Genomic DNA, 21440 nt, shown 5'->3' on the forward strand with positions numbered 1-21440 from the left:
TGGCAAAGATCTCTGCTTTGTTGTTAGAAATAAAAATGATTAGAGGTTTGAGCAGGCTTCTCTTATGAGCCTGGAGGAAGACAGCAATCTTTCTTCACTTGCCGGCTTTTGGCAGGGCAATGGATTTCCCCACTTTAGTTCTGGTAGGCAAAAAAAAAAAAAATCAAAAAAATATATCAAAGCCTTATTTTCTATCTGCTTGCAGTTAAAAAACAACAACACAATAAACAGAAAGATTCCATCAGATTCTGTTGCTTTCCTAAGGGTGTGGGAGATCATAGAATGCCCACAGGAAAGTTTGGTTTCTTTTTGTTAAACAACAATGATTATTCTTTAAAGAATATAGTAATTTGTATTAAATGCAGCAATGAAAGGAGTCTCTCTGTAGTGTAAACATAGGTAAGATTTACTCAGTTTATTTTCCTGTCTACTCAAGAAAGCTCCAGGCAACTTATAAAGGTGGAAATAAAACCACACAACCAGCTTATGATAGCTTATGTAAAATCCCCGACTGCTAGTGCCACCGCCAAAATTGGGCTGGAGGTAATACTTTACTCTTAAAATCCAGAGTTTGGGAAATGTGACCTTTTTCGGATCATAAACTCCCTGATGCTGATCAAAGAGTCACTTTCCCAAGCTGCGCTATAGCCAATTCCAACTGCAAGAAGAGGGTTTCCGAGTAAGACCTGATCCTTCCTTCCCTCACAGGAATCCACATCTTTGATGTTTCTATGTTAATTAGTCAGACTTTCTGCAGATACCTTAATACCTTGGCATGCAGAGGTACAAAAGGCACCCAAAAAATAAAAAATAAAAAGACAGGAAGGGATTATGCTGTGGCCAGGCCTACTCCAAGGATGCACAGACAGGACAGCGAGCGAGTCAGGCAGAGAAAACAAAAGCCATCCTCCTCAGGAACACAGAACTCCTTGGGAACTCCTGGTTGCTGTTCATGAATGAGGCTTTTTCTCATGCCAGGCCGTAATACAGCCCTACCATTAGGCAAAATGAGGCACACCCAAAACAGGCGGCTGATGGTTGGTGGTCAGTTCTAACAAGCATGCAACCATGCCTCTCAAGGCCTTGGATTGTTTCTCTCTGTTTGGAGGATGTAACTGTGTGTGCCACACACGGCTGACCCTAAACCAGATGCCCAGTCAAGGGAAGGCACTGGCCCGCGGTTATTGTTGAAGTAAGATTCAACTGTCAGTCCAGTTTGTTCAATTGAATTTAGGGGTCTGCGTGATTGTGTGGAGTTATTTTACCGTTTGCCTCAGGCAGTAAAAATATCTTAGGTCAGTTCAGACATACAGCTGAGGAACAGCTGCAACATTAGTAAGAGAAACAAGAACGGCACTTATAAACTAATTCCATTTGATTATAAATGCCCCAAAGACAGGACAGTGTGGGGCGGACGGTGGGGGAGAAAACACATAGAGGCACCGCACATTTGTGACACACAGCTGAAAACAGAGCAAAATCAACTCAAAACAGGGGTGACGAAACTTGTGCTGGGAAAGAAGGTTTGGGAGTCGGGGTGGTGGTGCGGGTGGGGAAGCCTTCCCCCATAGGGTGCCTTATAGATGGTTTAGGTTATGACTCCTATCGGCCCCAGCCAGCGTGGCCAGTGGCGAGATGACAAGAAGTTGGAATCCAACACATCTGGAAGACTTTGACTGGGCTGATCTCAGTTTGAATCCCCACTTGGCCATAAATTCACGGTGTGACCTCAGGCTTGTCACTGTCTTTCAGCCTAACCCACCTTGTAGAGGAATACCATGCAATACCAAGCAATTTGGAAGAATGAGACAATTATACATCTTAAAGACTGGTAAGTGAGATGAATGGAGATTGAACACATGCTAACTATTAGGCACGCATCTTGCAGTTGCCCCTTGCTGGAGCCAGGAATGGCAGCTAGACACAAGAGAGAGAGAGAGAGAGAGAGAGAGAGAGAGAGAACTCCATAAAATTCCTCCCTGTCCCAAAGAGGACCCAAAAGCCTCTGTAACATATACACAATCCCATAATTTATAGCTCTCTAGTTGAATGAGCTGGATTGTTATGAATTTAGAACATCTGGTCTGGAATTAGGCATCTTAATCTCCCCCCTCACTCTGTTTACAGTTGTTATTCTTATCTCCCTTCCCCTCCCCACCCTCTGAAAGTCTTGAACTCATGACTGTCGTTGGGCAACGTGACTTGCTCAACTAACCAGCAGGCTAAGAATAGACTGCCATCCACGAAATCACACGTATCTGGGCCCTGGCATGCTTGGAGAGTGGAAGAGGGATGCTGTAACAGGATGTGGGGAGGAACGCCATGTGCAACGTGCATTGCTTCGGAGACGGGGGGGGATGCTCTTGGGTAAGCGTGCGGCACAAACATGATTTGCGGACACTACTCATACATGAGATAAACATGACCATTTGTTTCATTCTTAAATTGTCAAGGGAAAAGCACCCCTCTCTGAAACCTGTTGGTCTTAGACGGCTGTATTCTATGCACAACTCCAAGTGCCATGTATCTCTGGGTCATCCTTTCCATCCTGTCAGAACCCAGAATGCTGAAAGCAAAACCTTCAATGCCAAAGGGGAGAAAGAACTTCACAAACCAGCCCACTGGGATAGGGCACATTTTTTTACACACGCCAGGAAGAGAACCTTACACTGCACTCCACCCTCCACCGAGCTCAAGGACACATGTAATTTTTTCCCTCATCTGTTTTTTATCCTCACAGCAATCCTGTGAGGCAGGCCAGACTAAGACAGCAAGGCTGACCAAAGGTCACTTAATGCATTTCATGGCTCAAGAGGGGCTGCTATCTTAGGTCATCAAACTCTAGTCCAATCCCTCAATTGCTACAGTGCATAGATTGCAGGAACTCAGGTCCCAACAGTCAACAGAGACGATGCTCTGCGATTACGGGAATCCACCGATAGGTTTTCCATATTTGATTTAGATTCTGCTAACTGCAAAGTGTGGTGTAGGAGACAGAGTAGCATAGCAGACACAGTGCTGGCACAGGACTCAGGAGAGCAGGCTTCAGATTCCTGCTCAGCAGTGGAAACTCACGAGGGATGGCAAAGTGAAACATTCCTTACACATCTCACATACCTCAAAAGCCCTATTAGAGTTGCCATAAGTTGTAAGGGACAACATAAAACAACAACTGCAGCAGGCAACACAAACCTCCTTCTGTTAAGGAGGGACCAAATCGATGAACATGTAATGGAATGGTGAATTCTGCTTTCAAGAACTGGCTATCAGGTAATCAAAGCAAAAAAGATCAGCAATAGACAGCAGCTATGCATTGCATGCAGAACATCCCAAAGGATCTGGGAATTATTCCAATTAGAAGCCTCATGGGACTGCTTGTCCCGCAAAGCAATGTTCCTGAGCTCGTCAGACCACAAGCCTATTAGGTAGTTTCATGTGTTTAATAAGCCTGCTTCCTCCTCAACTTGCTGTGATACCTTAAGTTCTTTACCTGTGACTCCCACAGTGTTCTGGGTGTAAGGCATACGTTAAAACAGCAGCATTGGTAATAGTGGCAATGAAATCTCTCTCACTTTTCCAGAATTCCCTTCATTCAACTCTCTGCAGACAGCAAAAAGAAGTAGCCATGAGAGGGAGGGGGGCATAGCAGCCTCAGGGATAGGATTGTGTGTGTATCCTCTCTCCTACAGAATACTACAGAATGCCCCCCGTCCAATTTCTATCTCTGAATTGCTTGTTTCCCTGTTTCCAGCAACAGCATCAGTGGCTGCCACTGTCTACACATCTGAGTGCACTGTTAGGGCTTCAGGCTGTCTGCCAGATTCAACAAAAGTGGGTGGGTGTTTACCTGCATTGGTTTAAAGACTAGTACAGATAATGGAATCACCCCTAAATTTCAGATCAAAAGAATAACTCGATCAGTTTACCTGCTTGGCATAAATGCATACAATAAGAAAGGAGCAGGAAATTAAGAACTACCCAAAACTTGAGAAGTTCTTTTTAAGACAAGCGGATGAAGACATACTGTACTGAGGACACGGATGACTAACTATTCACTGGAAGATGCTCCAGGACTGAGAGCATCATCCTACCATAGGTCAGTTAGGTATGGCCTCAGTATATCATTCTTTCTCCATTCATCAGTCCTAACTTTTCACTGGCTGTTAAACTTCCTCAATTTCAAACAGCCACAAGCGTCATCTATCATAGTTCTGCGGAACCTTTGATGCTTCAGAGGTTTGGGATTACCACACATATAGCATAAACCCTTGCTGTTTGGACATCTGTAACCTTTTCTGGTCACATTAGCTGGCAACTGATGGGAATTACAGGGCTGGGGATTTCCCACCACCAATCTCCAACGTCTGTTTTTCGATAGATCTCATACAGGTCCTCCTAACAGTTGCCCTCACACCTCACCAGGAAGGTCTGACCTATACAGAGCAGGGAAAGGTGCCCTGTGTGCCAGCCAGAGGCCTTTTGGACATCACCTGGGCCAATGATGCTACTGATCCATAAGAGCTAAAACAGCTACACTGTGTAAGCTCTGCTCTCTATCCTGGCTATGTGCACAAAGCAAAACAACAACAACAAAAAATCTATAACCAGCCCAATAGCTCTCCACTCTGGTATATCATTCTCGTCATCACATCAAGTCAATTCTGATTCTAGCATATTTATTTTATTTATTTAAAATGTTTTACCTTGCCTTTTTCCTTAGAAGGACCCAAGCCTACTAAGGAATTCAAAGACAATATTTTAAAGCCAAAAACTGTAAGCATACAAGCATTAATATACAAAATTTAAAAAGTACTATATTTGAAATGGCAAACAAAAACACATTTAAAAACAGAGCAACTGATAGTCCAAGATAATTTTTTCCCTAAAGCCCAATTCAGATATCAAATGAAAACACAGTCCTGAGTTATTTAATATTTCTAGACATTTTCTTTATAAATTATTTTTCCAAGAAGGCTGTGAAGCACACGATTTGAGTGTAAAGAAAAGACACACTTGGACCCTAACTTCTAAAGGTCAGAAGCAGGCAACCTATAGCTGTCCACATGTCACTGGAACAGAATTCCCACTGTGCCGGAGTACTGACCCAGCTGATTGGGGAGTGACGGGAGCCAGAAGACCCAGTTTCCCCTAGGTGTAATCTCAAGGCTAAAACCATGTCTGGTATTGACTGGCAAGTGACTACGGCAAATACTGTCATCCAGTTGTCAAGATGAGCTGAAACACAGTGTACAGAGCAATGGACCAGACTCTGGAGAGATGGGTTTGAATCCCCCTTCAGTTATGGAAAGTCATAGAGGAGGGGTGGCAATAATAAAACCATTTCTTAAATATCTCATTCACATGGAAAGCCCTATTACATTATACTTACTGTACATTGACTTACAGACGGCTTGACTTACAGACTTTTTGAGTTACAGACTTCTCTGGCCGCAAAATTTAGGTTTGATTTGCAGCCTGAGAATTGACTTACAGACCAGAAAAAAACCAAAATGGAACAAAAACGGCCTGTTACGGGATTAATTGGTTTTCAATGCACTGTAGGTCAATGGAGACTTGACTTACAGACTTTTTGACTTGAGAACCGCCTTCCAATACGGATTAAGTTCTCAAGTCAAGACCCCACTGTACACTATAAGTGTTTGGTGGGGACCCAGGAGAGGGTTTTTTCCATCGTTGCTCCCAGACGATGGAAAGCCCTCCCATAGGAGGCCAGGTCGGCCCCGTCTCTGCTGTCCTTCTGCAAGCAGGCAAAGACCTTTCTCTTCAGGCAGGCTTTCCCTTAGCAATTGGCTGTTTAGGAGAGGTTTTGAAACAGGACAATTTGTATTTCTGTTGCTTGTAAATCAGTTTTAGTAATGCTTTTTTTCCTTAACATTTTAAATATGATGTTTATTTAATTCTTTTTAATTTTTGAATAATTTACTGCTTTTAGATTTAAGTATTATGTCTGTAAGCCGCCTTGGGTCCTTTTCCAGGAGAAAGGCTGGGTAAAAATATTTCAAATAAATAAAATAATAAATAAAATAAGCTGGCAGAGAACACCCACAGACTTGCCAAGATTTTCATCCTTAGCTGCCTACTCTGGAAAAAACAAAACCCAACAACCTAGATATGGGAATCAAACTACCCTAATATTGGAATTCTGTACCTCGGGAATAATAGACTCCACAGCTGTCTTCAAAAGCCATTTCTTCAGTTTATAACAGCAATTTACCAAGCTTGCACTGGTCTACCAGGAACTGCTTGTATTACTGCCTCCTTTTTATTGTTGTTGTTATTATTATTTAAGTGACTGTTTGTTATGCAATCCGATGCTGCCCTGAAAGAACATTCAAAGACTGCCCTGTAAAAGGCAGCTGGCAGGCTCAGGTGGCTTTCTGATCTATTATCCAGAACTATAAATAGCTTCTGGAGCCCAGCTGCCCAGCTGCTAATGGTTCTTGGAAAATTCTCAAGCACACCTTGAAGGGCTGGGTGCAGCAGACTGGTTGCGCATTAACCCTAGCCGGACCAAGGATTTCACAGCAGCCAACTGTGTTCCAAGCAGAAGACCGGAGGGACAAGGGACAAAGATCAAAAAACTTGTACTTTTTCATCTTTTTCTCCTTAGTCACCCTAACCATTCTAAGATACTGGGAACTGTAATCCAAAAATTCCACCCTCTCCCATAGGAGATCAAACTGGCCTCATATTTGCTACCTTTCTGCAAGCAGACAAAGAAGACCTTTCTGTTCAGGCAGGCTTTTCTTTAAATCAGTGGTTCTTAACCTTGGGTTACTCAGGTGTTTTTGAACTGCAACTCCCAGAAACCCCAGCCAGCAGAGTTGGTGGTGAAGGCTTCTGGGAGTTGCAGTCCAAAAACACCTGAGTAACCCAAGGTTAAGAACCACTGGTTTAAATCACTGGTTCTTAACCTTGGGTTACTCAGGAGTTTTGGACTGCAACTCCCAGAAGCCTTCACCACCAGCTGTCCTGACTGGGGTTTCTGGGAGTTGAAGTTCAAAAACATCCGAGTAACAAAGGTTAAGAACCACTGGTTTAAATGACTGCTTGACCGAGGGGATTTTAAAAAGGGAATTGTTCTATTCTGTTGTCTTAACTGAGCTTTGAATATTGCTCCTATTTATAAGTTTTAATATGAGATCTGTATAAGAAAGAAAGGAAGAAACATCTTAGATGGGGGAGGGATAGACGTGAAGGGGCAAGCCATGCAGAAGAGCAAATTAACAGCTGACAATAATTTTTAGTTTTGATCCTGCAGCAGAGGGCATACTAAAGAAAGCTGAGCAACCCCCTCCCTGAACCAACAACAATTTTGCATGTAGGATTTTTTCATCTTTACCCCACTTACTATAACAGCTGTACCAGTGATCAGCAGTGGGGGGGGGGAGTATGTGGGTCATGCACTGCTTCCCTCTCACTGTATGCTTTTTGGTGTAAAGACTGGAAATGTTGTGGTATCTTCCAGGGACAGAGCAAGGTCAAGGTGTGGGGAGTTAGAGTAGTTTTTTTCAAGCATTTGACCAACTAGGAATACTTGCCATCTCAAACTACCTGCCAAGGAACAGAATGGAGCTCACATTTTAGGGTAGACATGCTTTTTAAGCAAGGCAGTGACCAGGGCAAGAGGGCCTCAGTGCCGGCTCAGGCTAACTCAAGAGCCCAGCTTAGAACGGTCAGTTTCCATCTCTCCCTTTCACTCCGATCTTGCAAGGGAGGGCTATAAAACCTGTGGCATCTTAGAACTGCAGAGCTGGAAAGGAACCTATGGATGACTGAGCCTAGCCCCTGATGTTATCTATTTTCTCCTTTAATAAATCTTCTTCTCACAAGGAAGCAGGGATTCTTCAATAAGATGCTAGGTGAACATGTCGGGATGGGAAGGGATGGGGGTTGCTTCTGTTTGGCAAACTGTAACAGTGGATTTCCTCTTGCCGCTTGGATGCACAAATGACTTAGGTTGGCATTTAAGGACTTGTATCATGATGATGATGATGATGATGATGATGATGATGATGATGATGATGATGATGATGATGATGATGATAATAATAATAATAATAATAATAATAATAATAATAATAATAATAATAATAATAATAATAATAATAATAATAATAATAATAATAATAATAATAATAATAATAATGTGCTCTCAAATCAATTCTGACTTATGGTGACCATTTTCAGGGTGTTCCAGGTGGAGGATACTCAGATGTGATTATCATTCCTTTCTTCTGGAGGCTTCTGCGGATTGTGCAGCTTGCCCAAGGCCACGCTCGCTGGCCCTGCTCACAGGAGACACAATGGAAGACACTGCAGCCAGATATCTCAACCACTGAGTTATCCAGCCAGCCAGTCATGCTTGTGGACCCCCTCAATGGCTGGCCTCTGTGGGGTCAAATGGACTTCTGCTCTGATTCAGCCAGATTATGACTAGAGGCGTCGCCATGCCTGCCCAGGGAATTCTCGGAGATGGAGTCTAAAATCACAAGGATATACATCTTTTGCTCTAATATTCCACAATGGCCTTAACGTGTGCGTGTGTGTGTGGAGGTCAGGGGTTGGTTCTTCCACCACACAGAGGGAAGCAACCCCCTCAGGAGGCAGAGCAATGTCAGGTGTGGCACAATGCATTGCTTCCCCCAACTCTCACGTCTTTAGCTTCATTCACACACACTCACCCCCCCATCATCATCATCTCCCTCCTCCTGATTCACTGACTTCTTCTCTTGTTCACTTGCATACCTGCCATAGCTCTTTATCCACACTGCCAATCTTTCCCCTATGTATAGAAGTGCCAGTCACACAAAGTGGCCAGCATAATCTTCTGCAGAGCTGGCCAGGCCAGGTGGGCACTTCTTGAAAGACAGGAGCAGACAAGGCAAAATGAGGAGGATAGTAAAAAGAAGGAGCAGGTGGAACGAGGGAGAGAAGAGGGAGAAAGCAACAGGGATGCTGCTCTCCCTGCCTCAGGTGACAGGAGAATGTGGATCTCTGCTGGTATGAGTTAGCACCTCTCCTCAATGTATCTGCTGGACTGCTCTTGAGAGAATGAGCATCCATCATCCCATTTGCAGGTTTTAGCTTCTGTTTTCCACTCCAGATGCAGGGTGGGCAAAAGTCACAAAGAGCCTCCATAAGTACCCGTTCATCTGACACCAATCTTTTCAAACTAACAGATATCAGAGATAAAACAGGAGAGGATGAAAATCAGAGCCAGCACTGCACAATTGCTCGTGGACTGCATCATGGAACAGCAAGTCATTGGTGCAAATCTCACTTTCCCCATCGTCCTTAGGTAAGCTGCCCTCCTTCAGCCTCAGTTGGCTCAGGATCTGCATTATGGAAGTTAATCATGCCGATGTACCTTAGTCATTTGTTTGGAGGATTAAAATTAGGTAGATGTCTGTACAGCACTTTCAAAACATGGGAGCACTTTGCGGTTGTTATGTACGATTATCATGAGAAGACCTGTTCACACAAAACTGCAACTGAGGTGGAAAAAAGTGTTCCACTTTTGACTGCAGGTGGGGGAAATCATAAGCTTGCATGCTTTTCCATGGTGGGAGGGCAGCCATACAAACATATGTGCTCACGCCTCAGTCTGAACTGCTTTATTTCCTAACTGCATTTAAAAAACACCATAAAACACAAGCACAGCATTTTTTGAGAGCCAGTGGGACCTGAATTCAAATTTTACTTGGTCGTGGAATCTCACTTTCAGGTGGCAATGGTAAGCCACTCCTGAAACATCTCACATGCCTCAGAAACATTGTTAGGGTTGTCAGGCAAAAACAAAATACAAACATTGTAGCACCTTAAAGACCAACTGCTATAATTTAATGTGATCTTTCATGGACAAGTCCACTTCTTCAGACCTGTCCAGACTTGTCCACGAAAGCTCACGTTTAAACTATAGCAGTTAATCTTTAAGGTGCCGCAATGTTTTTATCTTCTCAATTTTTTAATTTATTTTGTTTCTGCCTGATACGCTAGCACAGACTACAACGGCTACCTCTTCTAAAACTGCAACTGTCAGGCTTATTGTACCTGATACAATGAGAGTATTTTCAAGAAATAAATAAATCTGTACTTAAGTAAAATATAACCAAATGTCCAGATCAACAGCTATACAACACTGACGCTCAAGTGCCATGCTCCATAATGTTGAAAGTGTTGTTAAATGTTCTCAATCCACAGAATAATGTGAGATCAAAACACAGGCATCTCCGCTAATGTAAAAGATCGTTTCAGGGCAAACTGATGCAAGTAATTACCTATCCTGCATAATAAACCACATCTGACTATACCTAGAATTGATGTTTAAGATAGATAAGGGGAATTACAAGGCTAGTACAGTGGTGCCTTGACTTATGACCATAATCTGTTCCAGAAGATGGACGTAACTCGAAATGGTCATAAGTCGAAGCACCATTTCCCACTGAAATGCATTGGAACACAATTAATCTGTTCTGGCCAAAAAAATTAAAATAAAAAAAAAGCACACAGCAAGTCCGTTCGGAAGGCGCTGGGGCTAAAAAGAAAGAAAGAAAATAAACAGCAAAGCAAGCTCCATCGCTGGGGCTTAAAAAAAACAACCAAAAATAAACAGCAAGGCAAGCTTCGTCGCTGGGGCTTTTTTTAAAAAATAAAAAATAAAAAAATTAACAGCAAGGCAAGCCCCAAAGGCACTGGGACTGGCAAAAAAAAAAAAAAAACACCACAAACCAAACTAAAAATAAACATAGGAGCATGCCCCATCGCAAGGTGCTGGGGCTGTAAAAAAAATTGCCAAAAAACAAGACAGCACAGAAACATACCCCTCCAGCCCAAAACTATGCTGTAAAACCCAGCCAGAACAGTTTTTTAAAAAGCAGAAAACAGCACCTTACCTTACGTGGCAGCCTCCTCCAATCGTACACTCTCTAACTGCTGGAATGAAAGAGCTACAAAGAAGCAGCCTCTTCACCACCTACAGTTAGAAATTTGAATTTTCCGCCTTTTTGTGTTCATAACTGGACGCTCCAGCCGCAAGATGAAGCAAAATTTTACGGCCGGAGCTGGTTGTAACTTGAAATGGTCATAAGTAGGTATGGTCGTAAGTCGAGGTACCACTGTAGTTAACCAACTGGTCTGTGAGTGTCTCAATGTGTTTTTCCCCTTAGAATATTTTTGCACAATAACATTATTTAATATACAGCCACAGTAAATTAAAAAAATCTATTTGATGTAAATATGATTTACATCAAATCCACCCTACATACAGCAGAGGATTCAGTATTATTGTGATTTCCACAACTTTGTCATCTGAAATGACAGAGTCCGATAACAGTTTTATCACTCTATTTGTGCAATAAAAGCCCATCACACTGAGGAACAACAGCTGAAGGCTGAATGACATGGTTATGCAGCTAATTCCAGAGCAGAGTCAGCAGGCACATGATGCAAGCTTAGCAGATCTAGGATTGGCCTGTGCCTGGATGGATGCACAAAAATTGCTTTTGACTAGGTCAAATTATTCATTCACTTAGTCTACTATGGCAGTGGTCCCCAACCTTGGGCCTCCAGATGTTCTTGGACTTCAACTCCCAGAAATCCTGGCCAGCAAAGGTGGTGGTGAAGGCTTCTGGGAGTTGTAGTCCAAGAAGATCTGGAGGCCCAAGGTTGGGGACCACTGCACTATGGTATGTAGCAGATCTCCCAGGATGTGGCTCTCCAGATGTTCATGGGACTTCCATCTCTCCCAGCCAGGATAATTAATGGTCAGGAACTATGGGAGTTTTGGTTCACCAGCACCTAGAGAGCCACAAGTTTCTCTTTCCAAGTCACTGGATGTTATTCTATTGGATATGATGTGTGCAAAATATTTACTCTATACAGTGGCCCCCAGACTGGTAATCCTAATGTAGGTTGCCTTGAATTTCCTAATGGAAGACTGGCAAGCGGTAATAACTGAAAATTAAAACAAACAAACATTTGATAAACAGGACTGATTTGGAGAGGAAAACTTCTGGATCAGTGGTACACACACACACACACACAGAGGAAGCCATCATTAGCTGCAGATCCTTCGAGATCGAGCTGCTCCTGTTTACATCTGCAAGCAGCTCATTTCAAACGATACCCACAGATGCTAACAAGACATGTTACAGGCAAGTGGCAACCTCACTGATGTCATACAGGATCAGTGTGCATGTGTGAACCATCCCAAAGGGCAAGGGGTTGTCAACTATAAAACCCCAGCACTCCTCTCACAAGATATTTCCATTAAAGCATTGCTTGGATGCTTAAAAAAATATAGGTTCTTTAAAGGAAAAAAAGGTACCCATGATAAAAACAGAGGTTTCAAAAAGCCAGCAATTCCTCAACGCCTCACCATGCAGAAAAGACAAACCCACACACACTGAAGTTATTAACATCAAAACGGCCTTAAAATGATGACCAAGAGGAAAGCTATAAGATTTCCGTTGTTTCAGCCATCCTTCTGTGCTGCTTTGGCATATTTCTGCTCATTTAGGCATTATTATCTTGGTTACCTATAGAGTGCAGAAGTTCCTTCTGATCTTGAACCGACTCTACATCATAAGAAACTGTGAGATCCTAGTCCCGCGAGACATAACACGCTAAGCCAGAGCTTCTGACGCACTTTCCTCCCAGAATCACCATGACAATGGAATTCCTCAGTCTCTCAGGGAAAAAAAAATCACAGACAGAAACATGTGTAATACAGCCAAACATAAGGGATACACACCCAGGGCACACATCTATCCCATTTACACATTTGAAGCAGCTCCACATGACAGATATTTAAATTCCACACACATAAATAAATTGGTGTTTTTACATCAAAGACAGAGTAAGGAACACACTTGGAGCAGCAGAACCCTTGGGTGATCTGGCTTAGAAACCCAGGTAGACTGCAATCATTCTATCTCACCATTTCACCGTTTGCTCCAGGCAACTTACATGGGTCTCCTCTTCCCCATTTTATCTCCCAAAAACCCTGGGATGTAGTTCAGGCTGGAAAAAGAGTGACTGGTCCAGGGGATAAGCCTTTTGTTGCCGATCTCCTGATGGACAGCAAGCCACATGCAAAGAGCCAGTTGCCTGATTGGGTGCATTGCTCAAGGACGATTAGGCAGTGACCAAGAAGTCCAAGAGTTACAAAGATTCACCCTTCCCTTCCATCCTTTTGGGGCACTGATTTACCCATCTGTTTATCAGCAACATAATAGCCTACTTTCCTTCCATCAAGGCAACATATATAACAGGGGTTAGGGAATCTCTGGACCCCCAGATGTTTTTGGACATATGCTTCCAGAAGCTTCGCAAAGCATTTTTTATCTATCTATCTATCTATCTATCTATCTATCTATCTATCTATCTATCTATCTATTTATTTATTTATTTATTTCTTATCCCGCCCATCTGGTCTTACGACCACTCTAGGCAGCTTCTAGCATCACCAATGGTAAAAGACTGCAGGAGCTGAAACTCAGAATCATCTGAAAAACCAAAGGATCCTCAGTCCAGTTGTACAGAGGTCCCAAGTGGTCACTTATCCAAGAACTAGCCAGCTCCAAACCTGCTTAACTTCATTGTGGCCGCTGCAACATATGCGCGCAAGTCGTATCTCTGGTTCATGGTGACCCTAAAAACATCCTCCATTATTGAGCCTTCTTTCTCCCAAATCACCATCATGCACTTGTGACAGGACTAACACAGGGAAGTATCTTCAACAGTCAGGCTTGTAGGGGAGAAAGGCCACTAAACTGTCCTGCTTTTATAAGGAAAGGACATTTTGCATTTCAGTCAAGTGTCTTTAAAGACTGATGAGTCACTTCACTGAGCCAAGTAAAAGATGGCAATAAAGGGTTTTCCTATAAAGAAGCTTCAGACAACGTACCACAGGCAGGCAGGTGACAGAAGGAGTGAGCTATCTGGGGTGGGCCCCATATTAAGCCTGCAGATCTCTGGATGCAATGGCTATGTCATGAGACCTGGAAACATAACAACACAATGTGAAGTATATAAATAAGACTCCTTGGCACACGGAATCAAAACATAAACAAAAAATATCCCATCACCAGAAGCAGATTGCTGTAATTTTTGCCCATGGATGAAATTAACAGGAAAAAAAGAGGTGCCCCTTAGCTATATATTTGTTCAGAAAATTATGGCACTGAACGCAGCATATCATTAACACTTTGTAAGTCTGAAGCAGCAGCTGCTATTAGGGTGGCAAAATAGTTGTCTAGCAAAGTCTTGAACATGAAGGTCCTTGGCTAAAAGAAGTTGCTTTTTACCAAGCCAGACTGCTCAACCAAGTGTCTAGACACTGCCTGACAGAAAGCAGGAGAGTTTCTTAGCTTTACTTGAAGATACTACGGATTGAACTGGAGACCTTCTTTATTGCAAAGATGACAGCACAAACATCAAAGCATAAAATACTTTAACAAGAAATTACAAACCAAACAAACGTATCCCCCCCACACACAAAAAAACCCCACTGTGCCCAAATAAGTCAAATGCTCTCTTTCTTATGTTTATTCCCAGAAGGGAGGTGGGGTAAATTCACAGTGGGGCTGCTAAGATCCATCTTGGGACACTCGTTTGAGTCCGGAATGCACACACATTATTTGATCAAAATAGGGAAAAGTTTGGAATGAGGTGGCAATGCAAGAAGCACAACGTCTGGGACTTTTAGCAAGCAGGGTGAAAGCTCCTTCTGCATGTTCAAAGATAGGTTATCAAGATGATTCTCCCCCCCCCCCCGATGAGATTTGTTAAACTCTACTTCTGGGAAGAGGCAAAAGCTGCTGCTAGTGGAAGTCTCCCTTCTCTAAAACCTTTAAGGATATGAGCATCCTTGGGAATCAAGATCAAATGGGAAAGTGAAAAGGGAATTCTATGCCTGGGTGTTATGAATTCATCTCAAGGTTCAATATCTTGCAGTTTAAGGTTGCAGTCCTATATTCACATACTTGAAAGCAAGTCCCAGCGAGCTGAACTTCCTCTGAGCAGACGTGTGTAGGACTGCACAGTAAAACTCTTAAGAGATGTAAACAAATCAAAACAGGACACAGGTCAACATCACCTGTATCCAAGATAGCCAACAGGTCAAACCTGCCTGTTGGGCCTGAAACCATAAATATGGGCTTGCCCAGTGTGTTCTTGCCAACATACCAAAAACAAAAACAACCCCCCTCAACAAAAAAATCCAGTTTTTTAAAGGATCTCTCATTTCAAGTGGAAGCACTGAATTTTTGAGGAGAGTGCGATTTAATTTGAGGAGAGTGCAAATTATCCACAAAGTGCAGTAAGGTTCACACAGAATGAGCTTTGCAAACTACTCTCTCTCCCTCTCTCTCTCTCTTTATTTATCTATCCTGCTTTTCTTCTTTAAAAGGAGCCAAGGCAGCTTACATCATCAAAAGACTATACTTCAAAGCTAAAAAGAATAAGTAAACAAATACTAACATATCTTTATCAAACAAATACCACGCTAAAAATGGTAAACAAAACCAACACCAAAAACAGATTCAAAGTAACTGCAGAGCTTAAAACAATGCAGAACCAAAAAAAGAACAACTTCATGGAGAATAAAAGCTATCACAATGGCCACATGCCATCTACAGAGTCAAAAACTGCATGCCTCAGAATTAGGAATGGGAAGAATGCTGGCTAAATTCCTTGTTCTCATTGATTTAGTTCATCAGGACAGGGCTAGATACCTCAGTTAACACTTTTAAAGCCCTCAAAGACACCTCACCTTTAGAGCAAGGACAAGACATTCAATGTGTTCTTTGGTCTCAGGTTTTTGCCACTTGTACAAGCTATGTCTGTGCAAACAACAATCCCCTCTCTTGGAGATTCAAGGCATGCAGGGCAAGCACGGAAGGACTGGGTGATGGATTAAAAAGATTCAAACAACCCCTCACCGGCTTCTGCTGTGTTTTTTTTTTCCCAAGTTCCCAGACCAAAGCAACAGACTGCAGAACTTGGCACAACCAGCACTATTTTACACAAAACTCAGTCACAGAAAAGCATCACTCAAGATTAACAGAAAATACCTTGTGCTCCAGCAGGGGAGAGGAAAAGAAAGCAATTTCTCACTCTCAAGTAGAGAAAGAAATGAGTGACGAGCTGTATACCTATTCAGAATATCTGTGACCATAAAACAATAATAGGCCAGGACTGTTGCATTCACAACTTTACTGTGGGTTTCTCAGATACATGTGGGTTGCCAGGAATGAAAACAGAATGCTAAACTAGGTAAGTCTTTGGTCTGAGCCAACTCCTTGGCTCCTGCATTCTTTTCATCAAGAAGCCATAAGAAGTTCTACAGTTCAACTGGAGAAGAGGATGGAACCCCTCAAACACAGTGATGTGTTATTACAATTAGGAACAACAATAGATCAAAGCAAATTAAAGTATTCCCAATGTTTCTACCTATCCCTTTGTGCTCCGGCTCCTGCACAAGGTAGAGTTCAACAACACTGCATACAAAAGAAGAAAAATACAATCTTCTGTTGAAGGTTTTCACATTATAATAAATGTTTCATTGGGAAAGCTGATCCATATGTGAATGCATGTATATGTGTGCAAACACATGTGTGTGTGTGTATACACACACATGCATAAACATGTGAAGCTGACCTATATTAGTTACAAAATAGACCTGCACAATCCTGCACACAGAAATTGCTTCAACTGAGTTTAAGACTGACATCATTCTAAATCGCATTACCAGAAGTTCTTTTAACAAAAGATGTTGGGAAATTAACTTTTTATATTAGCTTTAATATTGCCATTTAATAATGTAAGATGCCTCTTTATACTCACTGGTTTTAGTTATAAATATTGTCTTTTAACTATGTTAACCACCCAAAGAACCCTAGGATCTCCTAAACACAAAGCATTTAAGTTAAAGCATACATACAGTTCTACCTCTCAGCTAGATGCCCCCCTCTTTTTTTTAACAAGGTGTATTGCCAAAGCAGGACCTCTGTTGCTGGAATCATAGGAAGGGTAACAATTAAAAAGCCTAAGCCAGAAATTGACAATTTGTGTCCATCCTGATGTCATCAGACTGCAACTCCCATTAGCCTTGGCCAACATAGCCAATAGCTGGGGATCATGGGAAGTGTAGTTGCAAAATAATCTGGAGGGCCACCTCTTTAGCACTCCTGACTTAAGCCCTTGCCATACATTGGAATACTACAAACAGCACTAAGGTGGAGCAGAACCTTAGTACTGCTCCCATGGCCATCCTCATATTCAGCAAATGGTTATACTGTACAGTATGTCAGTGTAAATACTTGCTTGCATGCATAAGCTCTGTGCAACAAGAACCCACAGTTGCATAGGGCGTGGACTGCTTGGCACATGCCGCCACTTGGGGGTATCCACCCTTCTTTTGGAGGTATCCATATCGAACACACTGGCACAGCAGAAGCACAAACATAGTCATAGCCTAGCATGTGAAAAGCAACCTCCCCTCATTAATGTTATCAGCAGTATTGCTCAACTGCAGGCCCTCCAATGCTCCTGTTCCTATCAAGAGGCCCTCTTGACATTGCTGAGGATCCTGATCTTTGTAGCCACTTAGCAAGTGCAAAGAGACCCTCAGCCAACGCAAACAGATCCCACTTGAGAAGCCATGACAACGATCTAACAAAGCATCCTGTTTTCTTTCCCTCAGGCATGCGGTGTGCATACTCCCGAGCAAAGGCTGAAGTGTGATGACTTTTTCTTCTCCAGGACCACAGTAAGGATCAGAGCAAGATTGGCCAGAGCCCAGTCACATACACACCACAAACCTCCATCTGGTGAGCCCAGCAAGCCAGTTCAAAGAAAACTAAGGGTGAATGAATGAAGATGGGACACTGGTCTTCTGCCAGTCTAGCACTGTGTGAGCCATCCATAAAACCACTAGGATTTTCAACACATTTCTGACTTGGAGCCTCTGTGGATGTATAGAAGACTCCTCAACCTTGCAACATTTGTCAAGAAAACTGGAAAAGACAGAAGGCAATGAAACTTTCTCACTGAAGGAGCATGTTTCCCTTTGATCACCTGAGACAAAGATGGTCAGGGTTTTCATGGAGCCTGGTCTGTCTTACTATCCAGGAGAGGAGATTAAGTTATAGCAGTCAGTCAAAGAGCAAAGAACAGTCCCATCTTTTCTTGACCCTCTGCAGCTCTGAAAGCAAGGTGTCCTGAACTTTGAAGCCCCAGATGGCTAAGTTGTGATGTAACATCTGGGGAGTCAAGGTTAGGAGCCACTTCTACAATGCCAAACAGGCAATATGTGAAGATGTACACCTGCCAACCATATATATCTAGGACCTCCTGAACAAGTACATCTTGCTATTCAGAGTACTGTGTCCCCTGCCACGCCCACAGACCCAACTGATGGCTGAGCAAACATGGCAATCCATACCAGATTTGCCCGAAGGGCATGAAACAGACAGATATTAAGTGTTCCCAATCTGATATCTTCCAGGCATGCTATGACATTGCCCATCATCCCAACCACCCAGGACTCCAATGGCTGGGGAGCATGAGATTGGTATTCCTACCCACTTCAGAGGCTGCTGGATTGGACATGGCTGGTTAAAGCAACTGTAGCACCAAAGCGTCTAGCAGATGATCCACTCAAGGCAAGCATCAACTAATAGCACAACCTACCAGCCATGATCTGAATCACAGTGTGCCATAAATACACAAATCCTGTTATAAGTGGGAGAGAATCAAAGTTGTAAAAAAAAGGCACTGTGGCTGAAGTTCGCTGACAGTGTTTGATCTTTTGGTCTGGAACACTAAAATACTACAAGAATGAGCCTATGGTTCCAGGTGACTCAAGCCAGCAAGCCAAGCCAATATGGCACAGCAATGCCAGAGTCCTCTGGTCAATATTCATTAGGGTTTTGTGGATCAGAAGATAATAATACTGACCATAACAGGACTATCTACCAAAAAAATGCAGTGCAAGACTAAGTGACTCTACATAACACAAAAGACAAGGAATCTTGTGGAACCATGAAGGCTGACACATTCTACCTTCCATGACCTTTCCTGTACAGGAAAGATGCATTAGAGTTGATTGGTCTTTCAGGTGGAACCTGATTCCACAAAGTGTTTCCCGCCTGAGACTAACACCACCACCACCACCCTTGCAAAGGTCTCCGTAGCCTGGCCTAAGAAGGGGAAGGGGAGGAAGGAAGGAAGGAAGAACCGTCAGGCCGGGAGAACAGGGGCAGCGACGGTTTCTCTTGAGTTTTTTTCTCGTTCCCTTCTTTCCTCTTTTTCTTTTTCACTCCTATTTATTCATCTGCTAATTTTGGCAAGTGAAACCCCGCCGAGTTTGAAACCGACTTCCCTCCCCATCCAAGCCACCGCGCGATGGGCTTTGCGGCACCTTCCGCGCAAACCGGGAGGGGGCTTCCTTCCTTCCTTCCTTCCGCAGCGCAGCCTTCCTCCCGCTGTCCTCCGAGCGGCTCCAGGCCTTCTGGCCGCTCCCGGGCGCCGAAAGCCGCCGTCTGACCCCCCCCATCCCCCTTCCCTAACCCACTCCCTCGCTTTGGTGTCCCCTTCTCTCTCTCTTTCACACACACACACACACACAGAAGGCCCAGGATCGCGACGCAGCGACGGCGGCGCGGGGGGGGGATGCAAACGCCAAGCAAACAAAAGCGCACAATCCCGCTTCCTTCCGGCCTCGCCCTCGCCCTCCCCGGCGTTTCCCTTTCTAGCCCCCCGGCGAGTCTCCCCTCCTGCTCCACCCGCCGCGGCTCTTTGGCTCCGGGACGCCAACCGGCCGAGCCGATCTCGACTGGTCCCCCTCGCTCCTGCCCTGCCTGCTTCCCATCGGTCGCCACGCCGGGCTCCCTTACCTTGGCTGGAGGTGCCGCCGCCGCCGCCGCCCCCGCCCTCGCCGGCCACCAGGCTCACGCCCTTCTCCTCCTCGGCCGCTCGCCCTTTAATTCCATCTGCGGGGAAGAGAAAAGAACCGGAGGCGTGAGCGGCGGTGCTGGTGCTGGTGGTGCTGCCGCCGCCGCCGCTGGTGGTGGGGGTGCCTAGTGCTGGGTGCAATCCTGGCATGGGTGGGCTTTTCTGCCGGCTGCTTCACCCCCCCCCCCGAGCAGGGCGCCCGCGGGTGGAGGGGGGGAGAAAGTCCGTCTAGCTCTCCCGCGGAGCTCACAGCCAAGCGTCGAACCTCGGAAGCGGAGCGAGGAGCGGTCCAGTCCCGAACGCCGCCCGCGGGGCCATGCGGTTCAGCCTCGCCTGCCGGGAAGAAGCGACCTCAGCTGCGCAAGCCGGTCCCCTCCATCACCAGCCCAGGCGGATCCACCTGTGCCCCCCGGCCCGGCGTTGGGCTCCGCTCACAAGCAAGCGGTCGGGGCAACCAGAGGAAAAGGGGAGGAGCTGGCGAACCAGGAACAAGGGCAGCCGGAGAGGAGCCAGAGGAGGAGAAGGAGAGAGAGAGAGAAAAGGGAGGTTAAAAAAAAAACACACGCGCGCACACAAAAAAACACACAACCCGAAAAAGAGAGAGCGAGCGAGAGAGCGAGCAGGGGAGAAAGTTGCATTGTTCGGCACGGGCGCTCGCGATTGGCCAAGCCTCGGCCAATGGCAAGGCGCGGGGAAAGTTTGCGGTTCAAGCGCTCCATCTGCTGCCGGGATCTCTCCGCCCGAGATCGCCGCCGCCGCCTCCTTCCCCGCCCCGCCGCCGACACACACACACACACACCGACAACACCAGCCGCGTCCCCGCCACACACCGGGGGGGGGCCGGCGAAAGCCCAGCCGACGGTCCCGGCGTTCCGCGGCGCGCCTTCAGACGGGAGGCACCGCTCCCTCGCACGGCGCACGGCCCTCCTTTGAAGCAGGGGAGGCGCCAACCTGGACTCGCAGCAGGCATCAGCCGAGGGGGTCGCTTTGGCCGAGTAACACGTGCACCGCGATTCTCATACGCACAGGTCCCGAGTCGGAGCCCAAAGCTTCCGAAATGCGCCGGCGTGCTTTCGAGCGCGTTTACTTGGGAAGTGTTGGCTCTGGACGCGCACTGTAATAACTGGTCAGTCAACTCAGAAGTAAGGAATCACTCCCAGGATTTAGGCAGCCTAGGTCAGGCGCTTGAGGTCCCTGGGGAAACCGACGGAGCACGTTAGGCATGGCTTCGCTCATTAAAGTCTCGTTAATCTGTGGGAAACTCTGCCTGGATTCATTTGGGACTATAGTTCCCAGGAGATCACACAGCCGCCATAACAGCACGTGACCCTTTCAGCTCGCTTATTCTGCATCCCTCCGTATTTGCTGCTTGAGGCAGTTTCCTCAAATTTTAGTCGGCTCAATGGTAACAGACCATGCTGGTTGTGTGATGTACCCTCAGGTGACATGCGAGGTACCGG

The 21440-nt window shown here is 45.0% G+C and overlaps 1 protein-coding gene across 8 annotated transcripts in view; it reads right to left on the reverse strand.

Annotated features, from left to right (window-relative positions):
- HDAC7 (histone deacetylase 7) overlaps positions 1 to 21440 on the reverse strand; it is a 225291-nt gene that overhangs the window by 120348 nt on the left and 83503 nt on the right. For 3 of the 8 annotated variants that reach the window (XM_072991255.2, XM_072991254.2, XM_072991260.2), the window contains exon 2: positions 19923 to 20018. The exons of 2 other annotated variants lie outside the window; for them this stretch is intronic. In XM_072991255.2, the coding sequence (XP_072847356.2) occupies positions 19923 to 20018 (96 nt within the window). Of the gene's footprint in view, positions 1 to 19922; positions 20638 to 21440 lie in introns of those variants that run through there. 3 more of the 8 variants (XM_072991259.2, XM_072991253.2, XM_072991252.2) reach the window with 3 other exon arrangements.

The sequence above is a fragment of the Pogona vitticeps genome, chromosome 2 (assembly GCF_051106095.1).
Source record: "Pogona vitticeps strain Pit_001003342236 chromosome 2, PviZW2.1, whole genome shotgun sequence".
Taxonomy (NCBI): domain Eukaryota; kingdom Metazoa; phylum Chordata; class Lepidosauria; order Squamata; family Agamidae; genus Pogona; species Pogona vitticeps.